At 41.9% G+C, this 16,424-nt stretch overlaps 1 protein-coding gene across 1 annotated transcript in view; it reads left to right on the forward strand.

Annotated features, from left to right (window-relative positions):
• The window catches only part of LOC127581567 (glutamate receptor ionotropic, kainate 3-like), a 429,084-nt gene that overhangs the window by 361,048 nt on the left and 51,612 nt on the right, over nt 1-16,424 (forward strand). Inside the window, 1 exon segment of the mRNA XM_052036033.1 lies at nt 2,078-2,295. Coding sequence (XP_051891993.1) covers nt 2,078-2,295 — 218 coding nt within the window.

A 16,424-nucleotide genomic window follows, 5' to 3' on the forward strand; every position in this document is an offset into this window, starting at 1 on the left:
CAGATTTGTACAACATGATTTCCCCATTAAAAATCTATGTTCACTCAGCCCAAATTTATTATCCTCTTTGTGCCCTGTTAACACTTCCTCATTGATTTCACATATACTGATATCAGACTAACTAGTTTATAGTTCCTGATTTTCTCTCTCCCTCAAAGGTTAAATAATGGGGTTCAATCTATGGGAACCATTCTAGAACCTATGGAATTTTGGAAGATGATAATCAGGGTGTCCACTATTTTGATAGTCACCCTTCAGATGCAGATCATCAGGTCTTGTGGATTTATCACCTTTCTCCACTAATTTCTCCATTAATTTTTCAAATACTTTTTTTTAATTAATTGTTTTCTTTTACAAATGATATTTTTTGAGCTCTTCATTTACTCTGGACCTGTAGCTCAGAATTTTTTTTCTGGGAGCTTTTCTGTGCTTTCTTCTATGAAGACAGCATAAGAAATTTGTTTAATTTCTCTGCCATTTCCTTATTCCCCAATATAATTTCCCCCGCCTGAGTCTGTAAATGACCCTCATTAACTTTGGCTATTTTTTTCTCTTTTTTATAGAAGCTTCTAGTTTCTTTTCATGTTTGCTGCTGAACTACTCTTGTAAACCTCTCATTATCAATGCCTTGGTCTTCCTTTGCTGAATTCTAACATGTCCCAATCCTCTGGCTTTTTCTTTTAGTTAGCAACATTATTAGTCTTTTCGTTTGACCTTATGCAATCTATAATTTCTCTTGCCATTCATGGTTCGATCAGGTATCTTTATTTTAATTCAAAGGAACAAATATTGCTTGTAATCCATATATTAATTCTCTAAGCACTGAACATTTTTTTTTACCACCATGTTTTTCAACACAGCTTCCCAATGTAATATAGCCAACTCATGCCTCATGCCTTTGTAATTTGATTTATCCAGATTTAAGACCCCGGTTTCAGAATGAACAAAATCACTTACAATCTTCATATAAAATTCACTGGAGGTCGGGATTGAACCTAAGTAGATGGGGCTGTGAGGCAGCAGCCCTACTAGTTATGCCCTCTCTGCCATCGATTTCTGAGCAAAGATCCTTCCTCTCTACTGCCCCTTTATCCCATTCGGTAATATCAGGGCTACTCCGGCTCCTTTTCCATCTTTCTCCAACTCTTCTGAAAGTATTCTGCAGTTCCCTCTTCTGCAATGCATTTTACAAACAGAAAAGTCACCTACATGGATGGACAGTTTCCCTTCAGTTTCTTCCCTGCAATCTTTCTTGTGCACAGGCAAGCCTGCAGAGAGTCACTCAGCTCTCAATTAGAATTGAACACAGAACAGTACAGCACAGGAACAGGCCTTTCAGCCTGCAATATCTGTGCTGAACGCAATGCCAAGTTAAACTGAATCTCTCCTGCCTGCATATGATCCATATCCCTCCATTCTCTGCACATTCATTTGCCTATCTAAATGCCTCTATCATATCTGCTTCCATCACTACCCCTGGCAGTCTGTTCCAGGCTCTGTGTAAAGAAGAAACTTGTCCCTCCCATCTCCTCTAGTCTTTCCCCCTCTAACCTTAAATCTAGGTAGTATTTGACATCTTACACTGGGGAAAACAATTTTGACTGTACCCTATTTATGCCTCTCACAATTTTATAATCTTCTGTCAGTTCTCCCCTCAGCCTCTGATGCTCCGGAGAAAACAACCCACATTTGTCCAACCTCTCCTTCAAGCTCATATCCTTTAATCCAGGCAGCATCCAGGTAAACCTCTCTGTACCCTTTCCAAAGCCTCCATATCCTTCCTGTAATGGGGCAACCAGAAATGCACACAATGACACTTGAGATGAATGTGTCAGTAAAAAATACCAAAAGGTGGAGGATGTGTGCAGTGTTTTTGCCTGGTTCTCGATTCACCCCCTCCTGATTATAATCCTGAAAATGAATCATTCATATCACTCTCCCTCATTAAACCTAACTCGACTTTTATGAAATCAAATGAGAAATAAGCATTCATTTGTTTTTGAAAATTGTGCAAGATTTTGCTGTGTATTTGTTGCTAACTAAGATCATTTTGTGGCTTTTGCTGTGTTTGGTCCAGGATCTGAACTGATGCCAAAAGCCCTTTCTACCAGGATTATTGGTGGGATATGGTGGTTTTTCACCCTCATCATCATCTCATCATACACTGCAAACCTGGCTGCTTTCCTAACCGTCGAGCGAATGGAATCTCCCATAGAGTCAGCCGACGACCTGGCGAAACAAACAAAAATAGAATATGGGGCAGTCAGAGATGGAGCCACCATGACTTTCTTCAAGGTAAAAATTCACATTTATTTTAATGCAATCACATTTCTTCAACACTAGTATGCCTGGGCTTCCTTTCAGCCAGGTTTTAATATCATGTAGACAAGTATTTAAGCATGCATAATGGATTATTTAAATCTATCATCCTTGTTTGAAAGAAAAATTTATGTGAGTTGCTGAGATTCATATTGTAAATATGGATGATTTATCAGCAGTTTCAAGAGCATTATCTCTAAGTTCTGTATGTTACACTGTTAAAGCTGCAGGGTCACACATCTATCTGTTATGTTTTCAAATTTTAATCTCTGTATGTCTATTACTCGAGTCCACATTCTGAACAGAAGTCATTTCCCATCACCCCCTCCCACAGCCCCATCCTCAGGAAATGTTATTTTATCTCTGGATCATGCTTGCAGAACAGCAGGACTTGAGCACAAAAACATAACCCATCAGCAAGAGATTAGAAGATTTCCCTTCACCCCCACTGAGTAGTAAATAGGTAGACTTCACTTCCATCAATGGCACTTGATGGATTAAAATGCAAACTTTGAAATGATGACTATCTGGTTGAAGAAGGCTAAAAGGTCAGAAGGATGCAGGAAAAAAAAGTGAATCTATGATCAAATTCTATTTAGATCTTCTGATGCTGAGACATGGAAATATCAACCGTGGAATGCAAATGCTTGAGAAATGAATAATACAGATTACTTTGTATAATATTGTCTACATTAAAGTCAAACTCCATGAGCCTAGCAACAAGGAGCCAGCTTCCAGCATCGATATGCTAATTCCATTTTATAGGACCATGAAAGTAATTCTGCAAGGTAAAGTTTGGAAAATCAGCTCCTGAAATAATTACTTCTTGAATCTGAATTAATGCAGTAGAGATTAAAACAGAAAATGCTGGAAATTCTCAGCTGGTCAGGCAGTATCTGTGGAGAGAAAACCAGAGTCAATGTTGTGGGTCCATCAATTCTGATAAAAGATCATGGACCTGAAACATTGACCAAGTATTTCTAGCTTTTGTTACCTTACCAACATTTGTAGTTTTTTGTGTTTTCATGAATGTGTAAGAGCACTTTTAACTATGTTCAAGAGATGCATAGAACACTTTGCAGATTTTGGAGTAAGAATCTCTCAGACACATAGCTCCCTGCGGTAGCTGAAAGAAAGTTAAATGCATTTGAAAGAGTGAGTAGAATGAGTGAGAACGTAGGGACAGTTTAACAGTGTGGTGAGGCAGTGACTGAAGCATGTTGCTATGACAACATGACTATCTCTCAGGTCAGCTGAGAAGTTTAAAGGAGGAATTCCAGGGTTAGGGCCTTGACAACTGAAGACGCAGCTAGCAAAAGATGAGGTGATTCAAATCCAGGATGCTAAACAGCCCAGTATAGGAGTCCAACTTTCTTGCAGAGTTGGAGGGCAAGAGGAGATTACAGAAATCGAGAGGAAAATGGATGTACAAGGTTGTGTAAACAAGAATGAGAGTTTTTAAATCAATGTGAGATTGCCAGTGTTAATTGCCAGAGTAATGGGTGAATGTGATGGTGCAACTTGGGCAGCTGAGTTTTGGATGACTTCAGGCTTATGGAGAGTAGAAAGAGGTTATCAATCCAGAAATACACTGGAGACAAGTATCAAGGTTAGAAATCATTGGTAAGAGTTTTGGCAACTGCCAGGCTGTTGCAAAGACAGTTTTGGGAAGTGGCTTCAGCACAAATGTACAATACAAACTTATCCCTGGGTCAAAAGTGACACCACCTTTGGAAACTTTAGCTAAAGACTGTTCTCAGGGAAAACTATCTAATTATTAGAGAGGCCGCAGAGATTTTGTACTGAGAACTGTAAGGCATTATCCTATTATTTAGTTGAAGGGAAATTCTGTTAATGTTGAATGTTGGACAAGTTATCTAATGTTTTAGCAACAATGGCAGATCAAAAGCGACAATCTGCTGGAGGAAAGGAATTGCTGATGTTTCAGGTCGAGGCCCTGCATCATGTAAATTGAGTGTCAAATTGGGAATTATCATCAGCAAGCTGTGAACATGTTCATTTTTCAGTCAAGACCCAAAATGGTCGTGTGATGCTCTCTGCTGGGAATTGTCGACATTTTGGGTCAAAACCTTTCATCGAGATCTGTTGATGTTTGGGGTCGAAACCCTACATTTGGACCAAATTCCTTTCCTCCCACAGATGCTGCTCGACCTGCCGAGTTCCTCCAGGAGATTATTTGTTGCTCCAGATTCCAGCATCTGCAGTCTCTTGTGTCTCCAGATCAACCACGATGCTGGTTCAGTGGAAAGAGACATTATGTTTTCAGGTGATATTACCAGCATGTGGATAACAAACAAAGGAAGCCAAACATAATGTCCTGAAATATACCAAAATAACAGTATAGGAATGGGCAGAGGTCATTGCAGATAGGAATAGGCTTGCATTACCAGGACATGAGTCACACACAAACCGAATTTAGAGATGACGTGAGAGGAGACAGTTGAGAAATTGGAGAAAGACGCACATTCAGGACAAGGAAGGGGTGGGATTGGGAGTGGGTGGTATCCTTAGAGAAAATTTGAGCTGGTGGGCGAAGAGAGGGAGGGAAACAGAAATAAATTTGATCAGAGTTCTCAATGTCAATAACAAGTCTTCGCACATTTTTGTGGAGATGGAGCACAGGGAAGGAGAAGGTTAACAAGACAGATTGCCGCAAGGGAAGAGAGCCAGGGTTGTCATTGCATTTCAGTATGGATTGGAATACTGAATAGTTTTGACAGACTAGAGCTTGACCTTGGTATTTCCTGTGGTCTGACCAGAATGACTAACCTGGTCAACCACCTTATTCATTCAAGTCAGAGTCATTTAGACTTAAAGCAGAGGTAGTAATGCCTGTACCACTGAGAACAGGAAGGATGAGAGAGACTAATGGTTTTAATGGCAACTTGGTCATCAAAGGTGGCAGTGAGAGTTTGATTATGTTGATGGAGAGTGAATCAAGGGAGTGATCAGGCAAGGCCCGTGAATGAGATGATGAGATTAACATGAGAGATGGCAAGGTCAAAGCTGTGGCCATGAATGTGGGTTGGGGAATTTGTATGGTGGGAGGGATGAGAGAAGTTTAGAAAGGCAGTGAACTGAGAAGAAAGAATGTGCGCTGAGTTGAGCTGGTAGTTAAAATAGCTGAGGATTTGAAATCATTCTACCTCTTTCACCCGTGCAGAGACTCAGGAAGGTAAATAGTGGTAAGAACATTTCTTTAGCACTTGTGTGGGATCCAGAGAAAGATGATTTCAAAACAAGGGCAAGAGAGATGGATTAAGGTGAGTTGCTTAAAAAGAGAGAAAGTGCCAGAACTTTCCCTTGTGATGAGCCACAGTCCATCTACGAGCATGTGGATGAGACAAGTGGTGGAAGGTGTTGCCAAGTAAGGAGTCAAAGTCAAGTTTATTATCATATGCACAAGCACATGTATGCACCAGCATCACAGGCACATAGCGTCATATAAGCAGCACATAAGAAAAGCATTGTTTAAACATAAATTATACACAATTTTTTCAAGAAAGAACACAATTAAAGACAAAGTCCATTTTAGTGTGCAAAGAAACAATAGTGATTAGGATTGTGCCGGTTGCTTCAAGAGCCAAATGGTTGAAAGGATGTAGCTGTTCTGTACCTTGACAACGATGATAAGACTTGAAGCTTCTGTACCTTAGTTCAGTCAATATTGATGGGTCTCCTGATGTATTTCAGGCTTTGGGTTTCCATCAGGTCCATGACACCAATGCAATTATCCTCAATGATCACATGGATGGAAGGAGTCCTTGTTGATAAACAAACAGATATTCTGGAGGGAGGAGTGAGAGGAGCCATGATAGCCAAGGGAGTGGTGGGTTTGATTAGGAGATTGGCTCCAGCAGGAGTAACAGGTGGCAATATGAAGGAGGAGGAGGCAGCCAGAGTTGCTGCTGGTGAGAAGACAATGATAAGTGCCTTTGGACAATGGCAATAAACTCACAGAGTGAAGTCAAGCAAGGGGTACTGCCAGGAGATCAAGGTTGTGTCGCGTGGTAGGGATAATGGTGGAGTAACTGATGAGTGAGAAATACAAGGAGGCAAAATGATGAAGCAAGAGAGTACCAATGCTGTAATCTGGAGCAACAAATAAACTTCTAGAGAAACTCAGCAGGTTAAGCAGTATCTGTGGAGGCAAAGACTATCCCTTTGCCTTCACAGATACTACTTAACCTTCTGAGTTCCTCCAGCAGTTGTTTTTTTGTTTGAGGCAAAATAACAACTAAGTGGGGTTGAGAACCTCCCACCAGAATATCTCATAGAGTCACACAGCATAGAAACAGGCTCTTCAGCCCATTGTCTGTGCTATCAATCACCCACTTAATATCAATCCCACACTAATTCCAATTTATTCTCTGGACATTCACATCAACTGCTCCCTGTCTCCCCCATGGCCCCAGATTCTACCACTTGTCTACACACTAGGGGACAATTTACAGTGGCAACTAACCTACCAAGCTGCACTTCTTTGTGAGGTGGGAGGAATCCAGAGGAAGCCCACACAGTCACAGAGAAAATGTGCAACTCCATACAGACAGCACCCGAGGTCAGGATTGAACCCAGATCGTTGGAGGTGTGAGGCAGCAGTTCTATTAACTGTTTCACTCTGCTGCCCATGTCTAATTATTTGTGGCAAGACTCTTTTCAGCTGTAGGATCACTGAGCTCTAGAAGAGGAAGAGAAAATAAGTACAAAAGGGAAGGATGAAAGTGAAGGGTTTAAGCCCCAATTGCAAACTAAATCTGCATACAACTAGACATGGAAGAAACATAGGCCTGGTTACATTGAAACAAAGTCTGGTAGTTAAACGGAACAGAGACAGTGGGAGGAAGATCATGGTTAAAATAAGAGAGATCATTTCCAAGATAAAGTTAACAGAGTTAGGGTGAAGTCAGGATAGATTGTTAATGAACTGTCATCTCTGGCCAATGAGTAAAATCCAGAAATTATTTGAAACATAGACTCTTGGATGATACACTGATTGTACTACAGAGCAAGGATGTGTTCAGATTTGGAAGAGGGAAATCGGTGTCAATCACCGTAAGATGTAGAAGTGATGGAGAAATCTATTGTGCCCATAAGCGTTCATGTCTGACCAGGTATTACACTGTAGCTCAAGTAGAAAAATCAGCAGAATCAGAAAGACAGTCATAGCTGTATCCAAACCATGTCCCCATCTCAGTCAGCTGTGGAAAATACACCAGCCCCACCCATAGTCAGCTCAGATCGTGTGGAGCCCCACTCACTTTGCAGCAACATCATCCAATAGATAAATGTCCATTGTCAGCAGCTGGAGAGATTCAGAATGTGGCTTAGCCCAATGTCAATGACTGATATTTAAAGGCTGGGTTGTACTACTGTGAGAGGGTGGAGAAAGAAAGGGAAGAAGGAGGGGACACCTGTAGTTAAAATGGAAATTGGATAGACTGCACAATATCAGTACAGGGAATCCATTTCCTGGATAATGTCCCCAATCTATGCATCCATTCTATACTGATCAAGTCCTAAGCTGAATTTTCCTGCAAGGCCACAATGTTCCAGCCCCATTGATGATCTGCACAAGCTGTCCTCCTTGTCGAAGGACACACTGCTGGAAAACCTACACCGTACAGAAGTGTAGTTTGATGTCTGGAGAAATTCTGAAGACATTTCTGAGTAAGACTCCATTGCTCACTGAAGAAAACACTAAATAATGGAAATAAAGGAAAACACTTGACTTTGAATGTGTTACAAGGCAATAACACTTTGGTATTGGTATTGGTTTATCATTGTCAATGTACTGAGATACAGTGAATAGCTTTCATTTTCATACCATCCAATCAGATCATGCCATACGTAAGTACATCAAGGTAGTAAAAAGAAAAAGTGCAGAATATGGTGTTGTAGCTACAGAGAAAGTACAGTGCAGGTAGACAAATAAAGTGCAAGGCCACAGTGAAGAGATTGGGAGATCAAGAGTTCATCCTTAGTGTTTGAGAGGACTATTCAAGAGTCTGATAACAGCATGATAGAAGCTGTTATTGAGTCTGGTGTATCTTCTGTCTGATGGGAGAGCGGATAAGAGAGAATGACTGAGGTGGGAGGGGTCCTTCATTATGTTGGCTGCTTTCCCAAGGCAGCAGGAAGTGTAGATGGATTCAATGGAGAGGAGGCTGGTATGGTTGATGGACTGGGCTGCATCCATAACTCTGTAATTCCTTGTCATCTTGGGTAGAGCAGTTGCCATACCAAGGTGTGGTGCATCTGGCTAGGATGCTTTCTATGGTGCATCTATAAAAATTTGGTGAGAGTCATCAAGGATATGCCAAATTTCCTTTGCCTTCTGAGGAAGTAGAGCTGCTGGTGTGCTTTCTTGGCTGTAGTGTCCACGTGGCTGGACCAGGGCAAATTGTTGTGATACTTACACCCAGGAACTTGAAGCTCTCAACCATCTCCACCTCAGTACCATTGATAAAGACAGGGGCGTGCACTCCACCCTGCTTCCTAAAGTCAATGACAGCTTCTTCATTTTGCTGACATTGAGGGAAAGGTTGTTCCCTTGACACCATGTCGCTGGGCTCTCTTTCTCCTTCCTGTCTGTGTCTCGTCGTTGGTTGAGATCCAGCCCACTATGGTGGTGTCATCTGCAAACTTGTAAATGGAGTTAGAGCAGAATTTGGCCACACCGTCATGAGTGTATAGGGAGTATAGTAAGGGGCTGAGGATGCAGCCTTGTGGGATATCAGTGTTGAGCATAATTGGGGAGGAGATGTTGTTGCCTATCTTTACTCATCAGGTCAGGAGGTCAAGGATCCAGTTGCGGAGGGGGGGGGGGGGGGGGGGGGGGAGGGGAGGGGGGTTGGTGCAGAGTCCAAGGTCCAGGAGTTTGGAATTGAGTTTGTTTGGAATTATGCTGTTGAAGGCGGAGCTATAGTCAATAAATAGGAGTCTGACATAGGTGTCTTTGTTATCTAGATGTTCCAGAGATGGGTGTAGAGCCAGGGAGATGGCATCCACCATGGAGCAGTTTCAATGGTAGGTGAATTGCAGTGGGTTGAGGTTGCCTGGGAGGCTAGAGTTGATGCGTGCCATGACCGGCCTCTCGAAGCACTTCATGATGGTGGACGTCAGAGCCACCGTGCAGTAGTCATTAGGGCACATTACCTTACTTTTCTTAGGTAACAGGATGATAGTGGTCTTCTTAAGGCAGGTCGGTACCTCAGATTGGAGTAGGAATAGGTTAGAAATGTCTGCAAATACCCCCACCAGCTGATCTGTGCAGGATCTGAGGACACAGCCTGGTACTCCATCTGGGCAGTCTCTCTTCATGGGTTCACTCTCAGGAAGGCCAATCTGACGTCTGCAATGGTGACTGTGGGTACAGGTGCATCAGAGGTTGTCAGGGTGGGTGGTGTCAATTCACTTACCTTCAGTTCGAAGTGAGCATAGAATGTATTGAGTTCATCGGGGAGGGATGCATTGTTGACAGTGATACTGCCCAACTTTGCTTTGTAGCCCATTATAGCATGCCAGCCTTGCCACAATCAGTGGCTGATCTGGGACTTTAGCTTGGTCTGGTATTGTCTCTTGGTGTCCCTGATAGCTTTGCAAAGGTTTGTACCTAGTTTTTCCTGGATAGGTCAGGGTGCCCAACTTGAAACGCCTGGGACCTAAACTTCAGTAAGGAGTGGATCTCTTGGTCATCCATGGCTTTCGGTTTGAGAACACCCAGATTGACCTCTTTGGCACACTGTCCCACTACAGACATACTGATGAAGTCTGTGATGGCAGTGGCACACTCAATGAGGTTGGCTGCTGAGTTCTCGAATATGGGGCCAGTCCATCAACTCAAAGCAGTCGCAGAGAAGCTCATCTATTTCCTCAGACCAGTACTATATGAATTTCTGTACTGGATCCTCATGTTTCGGTTTGTTTGTATGCAGGGAGAAGGAGCACAGCCTGGTGGTCTGATTTCCCAAAATACAGGCAGGGGATGGAGCAGTAGGCGTCTTTGATGCTTGTGTATCAGTGTTCAAGGATGTTTGAGCCTCTAATGGGACAGGAGACATGGTGGTATTTTGGTAGTACACTCTTGAACTTGGCCTGGCTGAAATCCCCAGCTATGATGAACAAGGCCTCAGGGTACTCAACTTCAAAGCTCCTGATAGTGGAATATAGTTTCTCAAATGCAAGCTTCATTTCTTCCCGGAGTGAGACCTAGACTGCTGTAAGGATAGCCAAAGTGAATTCCCATAGTATGGGTGGCACTTCACCGTTAGACATTCCTGGTCTGGTGAACAGGAACTCAAGACCGTCGTATTTGAGCACCAGAAGAAGTTGATTAGAAAGCAGACCCCTCCACCTCTTACTTTGCCCGAGGATGCCATACAGTTCATCTGGTGAATTGAAAAGCCCTCAGGTTGTATGGTGCAGTCAGGTGAAGCAGGTGTGAGCCATGTCTCCATAAGATAGCACACAGCAGGGACAGACTTTGAGGGACTTGTGTGAGATCATAGTGAAGCTTACAGGTTTTATGATTCCAGGAATTATGTACGTGGAGAATCATAAAATGATTCTCAGGAGTTATGTACGTGGAGAGATTGAGTAGGATAGGTCTACATGCTCCCAAGTTTAAAGGAATGAGAGGCAATTTCATTGAAACTTGTAAAACCCTTACAGGGTTTAGCAGGCTGGATACGGAGAGGATGCTTTGTTTGACTGGGGGGGTCCAGAATCACTGTCTCAGAATAAGGGGCGGGATGTTTAGAAATGAGACGAGGAGAAATTTCTTCACTCAGAGGGTAGTGAAGCTCAGGAATTCTCTTTCCCAGAGAGCTGTGGAGGCTCAGTTGTTGAATTCATTCAATCAGAGCTCGACAGATTTCCAAATATTAAAGGAATCAAGAGATATGGGGATTGTTCATGAAAATGGCAGTGAGTAGATCAGCCATGATCTTGATGAATGGCTGTGTTATTATGTAGTTATAATGAAGAACTACAGTTCCCAGTAGGCAATGCAAGGGGTCACATGAGGGAACAGGAAGTTGCTGTAAAAGGAGAGGGAAAGCGAGCCAGGCTGGTGTTGGTTAATAAAAATGTTCAGCTGTTAAACCCACGTGAAGTTTGTCTCTTGATGAAGAACAAACATAACAATGGCGTAGCGGTTTGAAGGACCAGATGAATGAGTCATGCTCCTGTTTCTTATAGTTTCATGCTGTTGGTACCTCTTGAATCCTGAAGCATATTTATGTCACTTAACTACATAAAACTAAGGGAGGTTGCATCTGCAGGGATGATTTAACTCTGTTTTAGGTTTAGCATCTTTTTTTTTGATCCACAATATTTGTTTCTTTTGTGCGGTCAACTGGTTGTAACGCAGCCACATGAAGAGCAAGTTTCATTTCAAGCACAATGTCCACATTCCAACATGGGTCACTGGAGAATGGTCAGGAACAGGCTGATATTCCCAGGTGTGTTATGGCCAATTTAGACGCATTTAGACATATCTGCTGAGATCAGTTAACTCAGCACAAACCAGTAATGGAACCCCTGGCCTTCCAGGATTGTAACACATAGCAATGAAGCTCACCCGCCAGCAGGTCTCATTCATCATTGTGAACCCACATAAACACTTGATGTGGATGCAGTGGATAAATGCTGAGCACAAGTGAAATTAGAAAACTCTAAAACTTCCCCGGTTATTTCTGTTAGGGAGGATTGATGGGTTAAATTGGGAGTCTGTTTCTGCAAGTGCTGTAACTGGAATTTCTAAATCACTTCATGCTTTAAATACCCATCTCCCTGCAGAGTTAAAGTCATGGTTACACCTATTAGAACTTTGTTTATGGTTCAATATAGAGTAGTTTATTGGTCCAATGATTTCAGAGGTTTGTGTAATCACTCACTGCATGATTGTATATAACCTCAAATCACACTGAAAGGAGATTGCCAGAATTCTCTTTATGGCTGAGAGACTATAATTTTCTGTAACAAAGGAAGAGTGAAGTGGTCACTTGATTACTAAACGATAAAAGAGTAGAATTCCTGGATTAATTTCCTTTAGTGCAACGTGTGCTTGCTATGAAAAACACACATGGCTCAATTCCTTAACAGGTTATTTAAGTGAATTGTGAGTTTGTTTCTGGAAACAGTGTCAAATGTATAGAAGTGAAGATTTAAATTTTAACCCTCTGGCACAGGTCATCAACAACATCAGTGAAGTTACCATTTCCTGAAAACATAGGAACAAAAAGAAGCCTATCAGCCTCTTGCCTAATCTGTGACAGACTCTCCAATTAGGCCCATTCTCCTGCACTCTCACCGTAACCCCCCGCCACACTCTCACCGTAACCCCTGCACTCTCACCATAAACTCACACTCACTGTAAACTCACAGTCTCGCCATAGCCCTCATATTTTTTTCAAGTTTAAACCCTATTTTTGAAACTTACTACTGAATCTACTTCCTCCATCCTTTTTAGCAGCACATTCCAGGTCATACAATTCCCTGCATTACAAACATTTCCTTTCCATTCTCCTCTGGATTTATAGTTAAATTTAATCTTAAATTACTATTTTAAAATACTGAATTTCAGCCTCCTAGTCACTGAACATACTGCAAAGAGGAAATAGGTTCTCATTTATGCTGTAAAATCCTTCACAATTCTGAACACCACAGTTAAATATTCCCTAAGTCTTCTCTGCTGTAAGGAAAACAATCTCAGCTTTTCCGATCTTTCTCTCTCCTCTTCAGTTGAAACACTACAGTATGGGGATAGCCTGCTTTTATTATTTTTGGCTTGGCCAAGAAATTAGCAAATTCTGATGTAATATTATCAATGCTGTTCAAAAATGGATACTGATGGGCCAGATATTGGCTGCCTTGGATGCCTTTCTCTCATTCTCCATCCTGTGCTCAACAACTCCCAGAACACAATGACTGTGATAATGAACTCTACCTTACTGAAGTCACGTTCAAGAGATTAGGGTATTAAAATATTGCTTTATGGACAGTAATGGCAATAAATTAGGACCGTATTTCTTCGTTGATTGAAGGAGAATCTATACACATAGCTGAATGTGATGCAATGATACCAAATTTTATGGTGGTAAAATTGATTGCATTCACTCTATTTTATTAAGGATAATATTTAAGCTGTTACTTTGTATAAACTAAATCTGTTAGAACTGGCTATTGCAGCAAGAATCAAGCACTGCAGGCATCATGTATTACTGAACTCAAACCCACTGAGGTTGCGACAAAGATTATAACGGTTCTAAGCACTGCCGTGGTCAAAGTCAGGCACTCCACAGGCTACTTGATTCTTGAGTTCTGTTCCGACAGGGTACTTAGTAATGTTGTGCAATGAAGCTAAGCAAACACAAGTATTTTCTGTTGTCCAGTTGCTGAATGGCTTTCGGCAAGTTTAAAATGAAATACCTTGAGGAAAATGGATAACAAAATGTGTAGGAAGAAACTGCAGCTCTGGTTTGTTTCCTATTGATTCCTATTGATTCTGTGCAAACCTAGTCACAATTAATGTACTCACATACATCCTGAAAAATGATAAGAAATGTAATTGCTTTGTGAGAGTCAGCTCTCTGCATCCCTTCAAAGAATACTCCTTTTTCCTTCCTGGCAGTCCACTGCACAGCAGATCTATTCCCAGTCCAGAGACCTGGATTGTGTGGTTCAGAGATGTGTGTGATACTAAGCACCACGAAGGGGAGTATGATGGTACTGACTGTGTCAGCAGCCAGTTACCCAGGCTTGCTGGCGATCTTCAAATATTATTCCCATATTGTTGCAAGAACTTATTAAACAATGGCAGCTTGATCCTTCTCAGTGAGGCCCCACTGAACCGTAATTCCATCATCGGCAGCAGTGGTAGGAGGGGCTTTGTAAAGCAAGCCCTGCCCCCTAAATTATGAAAAGACTTTGACAGGTATCAAAGCTACCCTGCAAATTTGCCAGCTGCCAATCAATCAAAACACAAAAGGTTTTGAATATTTCCTATACACAGAAACTCATACTGAAAATATTTAATATTTATCAGTCTGGTAGAATATTTGAAAAATCATTTTAAAAATGCAAAAGGAAATAGAAAACACTGAAGAACTTAAACAAACAAAAACATTCAAATTAAGTCGTGAATAAAGAAAAATCTACAACTGCTGACATTTAATTTTTCACAGCTGTCCTCTGCCATTGATTTCAGTGGGGACACATTCCCACACCAGGTCTAACCTATCACAGTTTATTTGATCTAACTACTATCTAATCATTGCCTCTGGACTCCATGATGGCACATCTGGAAATCCTAAGCATCTGGCAATTATGTGGAGAAATGCCAATTGTTAAGCACAGAAGTGCTGGCAATTCCTCACAAAGACCAATCCTCACAGTTTCATTGGAGGAAAGAATAATATCCGGCATAGCTGACAAAGGACCAAGTCAAACACATTCACTATGTTCAGATATAAGTGGCAACACAGGTAGACAGAGTTTTGAAGAAGGCGTAGGAGTTGGGACATTATATTACAGTTGTACAAATCATTGGTTAGGACACACTTGGAGTATTGAGTGCATTTCTGGCCACACACCATGGAAAGGATGTGATTGAGCTAGAGTGGGTTCAGAAAAGATGTTGCCTGGATTGGAGGTCTTGAGTTATAAGGAGCAATTGGATAGGCTGGGCCTATTTTCCCTGGAGCGAATGATGCTGGGGGTGACCTCATTAGAGGTTTATAAAATTATGAGGGGCATAGATAGAGTAGATAGTCACAGCTTTTTTACCAGGGTAGGAATGTATAAAACTAGTGGGCATAGGTTTGAGGTAAAAGTTTTAAAGGGGATCTGATGAGTAAGTTTTTCACTCAAAGGAGGTGGTAGAGACACCTACCATTACAACATTTAAAAGGCATTTGTACAGGTGCAATGGTACAGGAAATATTTAGAGGGGATATGGGCCAAATGTAGGCAAATGGCAATAACGTAGATAGACATTTTGGTTGGCATTGACGAGTTGGGCCAAAGGGCCTATTTCCATTGTTGTATAACTCTATGAATCTATATCCATTTATAGCTGGGATGAATCCAGCAGTCCAGAGTTTTGATGGCATAGTGCTGCTTACTTCATTACTTCCTGACTTGAGTAACATTGGCATGTCCTCTGATCATTCTGCATTGACTCTACATCAATTTACTTCTTTGTACATGCAGTTCTCCTTGTGGAAGCCAAGATTGACCAACACTGGGCACTCCCAGGGCAACAAGTTCTTCGTAGCCCAATACAGGACTAGGCAAGCCACTAAGTTCCAGATTTGCTCTTTTATCCTTCAAGTGTTCCTACTTGATACTACTGACCTTAATCCTCCACATTGTGCTCTCTGTAGCTGCCTGCCACTCCATCTCCCACCAATCAATTTAGGTCCTCCCACTATGGCCTCTTGCCTCATTGCTGACTCTCCTCCAGGCCCAGACCAGGCCTTCAACCACCAGCCCCCCTCCCTACCTTCTCTTCACTGACTCTGCCTTGGTCCTGATTTTGAAGTTTTAAATGGCTCCCTTTTAGCTCTCGGGGCCTGTTTCCCCTGCTGCCTTAAAACTCACTGGAGCCCTGTTTTGTGCTCTCCCTTTAAACTGACCATAGCCCCCTTTCTAGCACTTCCTTTAAACTCACTGGGGCCCATTTCCCAGATTCCTTTTACAACTCCTTTGCTGGATTCACTGGAATATTTACTGTATATTATGCAACATCTAAACAAAAAGAATCTTCAAGAGGCAGTGCCTCAAGAGGGCGGCATCCATCACTTAGGGCCCTCACCGTCTGGGACATGCCCTCTTTTCATTACTACCATCAGGGAGGAGTTATAGGAGCCTAAGGATCCACACTCAATGATTAAGAAGCAGCTTCTTCCCCTCCACCATCAGATCTCTGAATGGTTTATGAACACTACCTTGTTATTCCTTTTTCTGCACTATTTCTTTATTGTTGTAACTTCTATGTCTTTGCACTGTACTGCTGCTGCAGAACAACAAATTTCACATCATATTAGTCAATGATAATAAATCTGATTCTTATTCTGAAT

Source organism: Pristis pectinata, chromosome 22 (genome assembly GCF_009764475.1).
Source record: "Pristis pectinata isolate sPriPec2 chromosome 22, sPriPec2.1.pri, whole genome shotgun sequence".
In the NCBI taxonomy this organism is placed as follows: domain Eukaryota; kingdom Metazoa; phylum Chordata; class Chondrichthyes; order Rhinopristiformes; family Pristidae; genus Pristis; species Pristis pectinata.